Source organism: Octopus bimaculoides, chromosome 2, assembly GCF_001194135.2.
Source record: "Octopus bimaculoides isolate UCB-OBI-ISO-001 chromosome 2, ASM119413v2, whole genome shotgun sequence".
Lineage (NCBI taxonomy): Eukaryota > Metazoa > Mollusca > Cephalopoda > Octopoda > Octopodidae > Octopus > Octopus bimaculoides.
Window position 1 is genome coordinate 71560459 of NC_068982.1, and position 8032 is coordinate 71568490.

At 38.8% G+C, this 8032-nt stretch overlaps 1 protein-coding gene across 1 annotated transcript in view; it reads left to right on the forward strand.

Annotated features, from left to right (window-relative positions):
* The first annotated feature begins 396 nt into the window (after window positions 1-396).
* Window positions 397-8032, forward strand: part of LOC106867786 (axin-1) — an 83590-nt gene continuing 75954 nt past the window's right edge. The window contains exons 1-2 of the mRNA XM_052965851.1: window positions 397-491; window positions 1091-2140. Of these exons, the coding sequence (XP_052821811.1) occupies window positions 397-491; window positions 1091-2140 (1145 nt within the window). The remainder of the gene's footprint in view (window positions 492-1090; window positions 2141-8032) is intronic.

Here is an 8032-nt window from a genome sequence, read left to right on the forward strand (position 1 = left end):
GACCGATAAAATAAGTACTAGGCTTACAAAGAATAAGTCCTGGGGTCGAGTTGCTCGACTAAAGGCGGTGCCCCAGCATGGCCACAGTCAAATGACTGAAACAAGTAAAAGAGTGTATATATATATATATATATATATATATATATATATATATTGGGTTTGTGGGTGTGTGGGTATGTAATGTGTGTGTGTGGGGGGGTTGTGTAGCAAGTATACTGATGTCTAGAAAAGACATCAGTATACAAGCTAGGTTGTTCTTGCCAGTCTTCTGTGAAAAATATGTCTGGCTACGGGAGAATATTGCATTGCTTGGAAACAGGAAGGTCATCCAGCCACAGATAGTCTTCCTTGTCAAATTCCGTCTGACTCCTGCAAGCATAGAAAAGTGGACATAAAATGTTTGATGATGGTGATAATGATTGTAAAGAAATTTCTCTCATAGTTATTATCTATGGCCTTACACTTGGTTTTATATATTACAATTATAATCAGTTTGTTGTCTTTAGGAAGTAGTCCTATGTTAAGGTTGTGCTTTTGTCAGAAGAGCTTGTTGGTTAGTGAGGCCATAAATGATTATGAAGGCTTTAGTTAAGTCTTGCTTATGTTTAGGGAGAGTGTGGTGTGGTGATGTTTTCCTGATATGAGCAGGGCTTGAGTTCTCTTTTCTCTCTCTCTGTTAAGAGAAAAGGTTGGCATGGCTTCCACTAAGGGATGCTGTCAAGATCTCTGTTTATGTCTTGGCAATTTATGTTTCTCTTACAGTCTTAGCCATTTCAATTCTTATAATGTTAGTAAATACAATCTCTATGGCCCATTTTCCCATGCTTGCATAGGTTGGATAAATATGTTATTTGAGGCAGTGTTTTGTTGCCAGTTGCCCTTCTTGATTTTTCAAGTAAGAAAAACACAAGGTGCCCAAATACTTTGTTGTCCAGGGAAACTGATAGTACCACTGCCGCCGCAATCTGTATGAATTCACTGTTATTGTTTCATGAAATACTAATTATCTTTAGTGCTACCCTGACTTATTTTTCTTTGTTACTATCAGTGTTTCTTTTTCTTTTGCAGCCAACTGGATACATAAATGAAGGCACAGCTATGTCAGAAGGATGAACAAAAGGAGTTTACAAACAGTGAGTGAGGCCCATGAGAAGTTTCATGAAAACTTACCACGTCCACCAGTTCCTGGCAAGGAGAATGAAAATTACAGGCAATCATCTTGTACCGGTTGCAAGACGTCAAGTCCTTGTTGTGTTGCACCATGTACCTCCGCCTCCTGCAAAGATAATGTCTGCATCTCAACGTCTGGTAGCCAGGCGAACAGAGCAGCTGCTGGTACAGCATCTGGACCACAGTCGTTGGCATTGTTCTCTGGAACACCACACCATGTACAGCAGCGACTGAATGAAGCTGCACATTGCAGCTCAGGTATTTCTACAGCAGACTGCCCAGACACTAAAGAAATGGATGCACCGGAGGGTAGTGCAGTCAACACTCCCCCCTATGCAGAAACAGATGCTACGACGCCCCCTTATTTGAAGTGGGCAGAAAACTTTGATAATCTTTTAGATGACAGTGATGGGGTGAATCTTTTACAGACATTTTTAACGCAAGAAACCGGTGCTGCAACTATGTTGGAGTTCTGGTTTGCGTGTCAAGGTTTAAAGAATCCTGCCCGTTCCGCAGGAGAAATCCCTCACCTCATCAAAGTAATACACAAGAAGTTTCTTCGAGGGGATTCTATACCATTCATTAGCTCGGAAACACGAAAAGAATTAACAGAACGGTTAAAAAAACCTTTGATGCTAGATCAGTCAGTTTTCGACGGTGCGCAAGAAGAGGTTTTGAATTATCTTCGGAACAATACATACCCTTTATTTTTGAAATCTGACCTGTACGTTCAGTATGTACAGCAAGGTGGAAAGAGTCCAAAGGGTAGTAGCAATTCGTCCAGTGGTTCTAACAGTGTGCGCCCTGTATCGGTGCCACTTCCTACTCTACCTGAAGATCAGGAACTTAATACTAGTACAGTTTTGCAATCCCATTCTGTGATTCCCGGACCATTAATGAAACCGCCCAGTAATAATTTTAGGTATTCTCGACTGGAGTCTACGTCATGGAGAACAGAGACAATAACAGGGTAAGTCATTTATTTTTATTATTATTGTATGTATGCATATATTTTAAAGTGGCAAACTGGCAGAATCATTTCCATGCAGGACAAAATGCTTAGCAGCATCTGGCCTGTCTTTACATTCTGAGTTCAAATTCTGCTGAGGTTGTTGACTTTGTGTTTCATCCTTACATGACCGATAAAATGAGTACCAGTTGATGTAATCAACCAGCCCCCCCCCTCCTACAGAATTTCAGACCTTGTGCCTGTAATAGAAAAGATTATGATTATTGTTGTTATTGTTGCTGTTTTGCCTTTGTTTCAATTTATGAGCTGCAGCCAAGTCCCAACAAGAGACATCAAGGGACAGTAAGTTTTTTGCATGTAAAGATGCAAACAGGTGAGGTGCCATGCAATTGAAAAACCTGATGTCAGTGTTTTTAACTCATTACCTACCAGTAATCTCATATGAGATCACTTAAAAATTACAAATTTCGTAATTATCTGTCAATATTTACACATATCTAACCTTTTTGCTATATCTACTAGGTATATTTCTCTGATATTCAAATGAGGTTTGCAAATTTTTCACCCAATATCTCGCTTATTTCTATTTGAAATGTTATTTTGATCATTCCAGCTTGTTTCTAAGGCTGTTTTATGCTAGAAATCAGTTTCATAAAAAAAATTCCAGTTAATAGAATTATGGTAGGTAATGGGTTAAAAATAAAAAATATATCTGTATGAAATTTATAAAACTGAATGAATAAAATTGCATATACACAGAGATTATTATTATAAAGATGGCAAACTGACAGGATCGTTAAACACACCAGACAAAATGCTTAACAGCATTTTGTGTATCTTTACATTCTGAGTTCAAATTCTGCTATGGTCAACTTTGCCTTTCATCCTTTCATGGTCAATAAAATAAGTACTAGTTGAGCACTGGGTCTGATGTAATTGACTTACTCTCTGCCCTTCTTGAAACTGCTGGCCTTGTGCTAAAATTTGAAACCTTTATTATTACTGTTGTTGCTTTTTTTTTTCTTTTTTTGTTCAGTTCTTCAGTTCTTTCATTTAACAAATCATCTGCTCCTTCGTGGGTTTAACTTCAATTTTTCATTCAGCTTCTTTTATATATGAAATATGTTGTATTACTTTTAACCCTTTAGCATTCAAATTACTTCGTCTAATGTAATGTTTTGTTTTTTTTTATTCACATTGTTTTGAATTAATCCATTATTATCTTGTAGCTTTGAGACTGATAATGTTGATGATGTGACTATTTATTTTTAGAATGATATTGTAGTTTAGGTGAGTGGGGCCAGATCTAGCTGGTTTGAACAGAAAATAGAATATTTGGGCTGGATATGGCCTGTTTGAATACTAAAGGGTTAAATAAATGTATGTACATTAATTACAGGCACACTAAGTAGTGAGGATTAAAATAAAGTTAAAGTGTGTACATTTATATTTAACCCTTTAGTGTTCAGATTACCCTGTTAAATGTAATACTTTTTCACTCAAATTGTTTTGAATTAATCATGCATTATCTTATAGCTTTGAGGTTTCAATAATGTGATTGTTTATTTTTAGAATGTCAATGTAGGTTAGGTGTGAGAGGCTAGAGATGGCCAGTTTGAATATAAAACATATCTGGGCCAGATATGGCCGGTTTAAACACTAAAAGGTTAATACTGTGATGGGAGGTGGGGCATGTAACCACACCACACCACTCTGGGCTATGAATAACAATATTGAACTGTAGGATAGGTGTCTCTTGCATCATCAGCTTCAAACACTGTATCTGTTGTCCATAGGCCACAAAGAACTGCCTTTCTTATATGTAAGCAGGAAAATAAATCATTTGCTGATGTGTAGAAAGTTTTGTCAAGCTGGAATTAATTACAGGTACACCAAGTTTTAACGTTCTGGCTCGCTTCTGCTGTTTACAGCAGTGCTTGGAAGCAATGTGTGTAGTGTGATTGTTGCACTGACCATGACAGAGAAGGTTGTCATGGTGATATCTGCTCAGAGGCCTACACAAAGTTGCAGAAAGTGTATGGAGTGGAGGGTATGAGCCGCACACAGGTGTAAGAGTAGTGCAGGCATTTCCAAGATAGCTGATAAAATGTCAATATTGACAAACGTTCTGGGAGACCCGCAACCAGCAGAACTGAGAAAAACATTGCAGACATGCATGCAACTGTGAGAGGAAATTAACAAATCACCATCCATGAGTTATCAGCAGATGTGCAGATTAGTTATGGTTCAGTTCAGTCCATTATCCCAGAAGATGTGGGTAGGAGATGCATGTCTGCCAAGTTTGTGCCAAAACTGCTTTCAGCTGACCAAAAAGACACTCAGGTTTCAGTTGCATGAGATCTTCTTGATTGTGTCGAGAACAATGAAAACTCTTTGAAAACTTTGCGTAAGCCTCTGAGCAGGTATCTCCAAGCTATTTGCAAAATTTGATACAGATTCTCTGCTCAACTTTCTCTGTCATGATCACACACTACACGCCTTCCTTCTAAGCAGCGGAAATGAGATAAATTGTTAAAACTTAGTGTGCATTCAAACCAGAATTCAAGATCAATCTGTGCCAAGCAGCTTCACTCTGTGTGCTTTAGCTTCATTACTATGGCTACAATCTGGATACTTATTGATCAGACCACATATAGGTGTAAACAGTTATGTTTAACACTGTCATATATATACTCCAACATTGAAAGACTTTTCCAGTAGGAATTGTCTTAGGAGGCATTTTTTCCTTATAGAAGAATGTTGGATGAAGTTGTGAGAAATAATCTTCAGATGTTGAGCCTCACAGAAGGGATGACAGGGGACCGAGACTCCTAGTGACTTGCTGTGAGGAGACACATAAAGTGAAAGGCATGTCCCCTGCATCCCTCTTCAGCTGAGCATTCCTAATCTTGTGGGCTCGTGGGTGCTGATGCCATGTAAAAAGTACCCATGGTGGTGCTGTGTAAAAACATCCAGTACACTCTGTAAAGTGGTTGGCATTAGGAAGGGCATCCAACCATAGAAACCATGCCAAAACAGACATGAGCCCGGGGCAGCTCTTCAGCTTGCCAGCTCCTGTTGAACTGTTCAACCCATGCCAGCATGGAAAGCAGATGTTTGATGATGTGTGTGGAAAGACACCGCACTGGACTACTTCAGTAAATGTTGTTTTTTTTTTTTTTGCTATTTAAATACAGCAACGGAAGTTCTTCATAAGCTGCGAATAACAGATTCGACGTCCGTAGCTGATGAAGTGTAATGACACAGAAACGCATGTTCTACAGTCCAATAAACTCATTCATAGCCAAGTACAGTATGCATTGTCTCTATAAGAAGATTGCCCTTCCCTAGACAGTTTCCATAGGGATTCTTTGGGGGTATACATACAGACATGTTAAATATCTGTACACAGTTTTAATATATGTATATCTATATTTTTTTTTCTTGTTCTATATTCCTATGAATTTTGGGCATAAATTTCTCATTGCACTGAAATATGATGCATTTGCCTTTCAGCGGGGTTAGCAAATTAGCTGAATGATTAAATACAAGCCTGTTAACTAAAAGATTAACAGATTATATTCCTGTTATGAACACTTCATTATATTCCTTGCTGTGAAGGTGCATGGCTAGGTGTTAAGGGTATTTGGCTCATGAAGGTCATGGGTTTTGATAACTGGCGGCATGTTGTGTCCTTTACAAAGACACTTTTTCTTGTTGCTCCAGTCCACCCAGCTGGCAAAAATGAGTTGTACCTGTATTTCAAAGGACAAGCCTTGCCACATTGTGTCATGCTGAATCTCCCTGAGAACTAAGAGTACTCTTGTCTGTGGAGTGCTCAGCCACTTGCACTAATTTCACAAGCGGGCTGTTCCATTGGTTAGATCACCTGGAACCTTCATCATCATAACTAACAAAGTGCCAGATTTTTTCTTTGTTATTCCTTGCAAAGACTCATCTCAATAACTCAATTTTTTCTTCAAAGTGAAGTGGTATCCTTATAACTCCAGGTTATTCACTCAACCTCATTTGACCAAATTGCAAAATAGTTAGTTTATTCTATCAGCTGATCAGCCAAAATTTCACTCACCAATACATTTACAATTCACCAGCTCACTCTAGCTCTTCCTCTGCTGCTACAAGGCCCTCTGTTTGTCCAAACATACCGCCAGTTCCTAAAGCACCTACTTTACCCTCTTGTTCATAATCATACCACTCTGCTCCCTTACTGAACTATATCACTTGACCATTCGACCAACCAAACTATCAGATGTTGTGACACATCACTGGTCACAATGTGCTTTGTATCATTTTAGCTATTGGATGATGCCACCCTGCTGGCTAGACAAGCAGGCCAACACCCCTTTGATCGAAAGAGGACTGGAGCAATGTGAAAATGAAGTGTTTTGCTGAAGAACACATGCTGTTTGGTCTGGGAATCGAACCCACGATCTGGCAATTGTGAGTGCAACAGCCTAACCACTAGGCTACATGCCTTCACACTGAACTATATAGCATTTCAAATCCTTTCTCCCCTGAACTGAAATCTAGAGGAAATACTTCCATACTTGCATTTTCTTCTACTGAAGTTCAAGCACTATGTATGTCGGTGTTGTCATCATCAACCCTAGAAATTACTGTCACAAGCCATAAAACTCATAGGGTCAGTTACCCAGTTTCCACAAAGGCACATGGCTCAGTGGTTAAAGCATCAGGCTCACAATCACGAAATAGTGAGTTTGATTCCCAGACCAAGCTGTGTTGTGTTCTTGAGCAAGACACTTCATTTCACGTTGTTCCAGTTCATTCAGCTGTAGAAATGAGTTACGTCACTGGTGCCAAACTGTATCAGCCTTTGCCTTTTCCTTTGATAACATCAATGGCATGGAGAGGGGAAGCTGGTATGCATGGGCAACTGAGGCTGTATGGAAAGATGAATGTAGGCATAATGTTGCTATCACGAGTGATCGCTCCAAATGCCATGATGTTGACTGGATGTTTGATTTTTATCACTTTCGGCACATGTTTTGGGGACATGGCAAGCCAACGGTTGTTCTGTGTGTTCACCATTTGATCCTGCCAGAAATTTTTCTTGTCTGAGAAAAACCAAAGCATGTTTGGTTGGAGGGGATGCTCAAGTTTGTTCAAAAATTTCATAGCGCAGTCTTTCCTCTTGTCTTTGATGACTTTGGATAAAAATAGGCCCCTTCCCATTTTGTATGGAGGGATCATTGTCAATCATGACCTGGATCTCACCAGCAAATTTAGGGGTTCTTTTATCAGAACGATCAGAGTGAGTTTTCTGAGCTGCCGTGCTTTTGTAATCACCATTAAACTCATCCAACTCTTTCCAAATCTTCTGCACTGACCTCACACTGACACCCAAACACTCTGAAATGTTCATATTGGAGCTTCCAGTGCAAAAGCCAAACAGTACAGCAAGTTTCCAAATTTCTGGCAGAGTGAATTGCATCATGGTACTGTTTTTCTTGCAGACGGTGCCCGACTGATCCCACTATACTGTGCAGTCAACAAAATCAAAAACAAACAATGTGCATGCACAGAATTAAAAATATAAAATGGTGACAATTTACCCATTGCACCCTGTATATACTTTTTATTAAAACTGCAAATTATCACAGTTGTGATGAATACTAAATTAAAATCATTATTGTAATTCAGTATTTATCACAACTGTCCAATGAAAAGGAACGTGAAACTGAGTAACAGTTCTGTGATAAATTTGCAGATTTAATCAAATGTATATTACTCTACCTTTGGTATTTGAGTACTATTTTGTCCACCTTGTTTTGCACTTATGTGCTCACCTGTGTGTGTTTGTGTGTATGTATATATATATATATATATATATATATATATATATATATATAT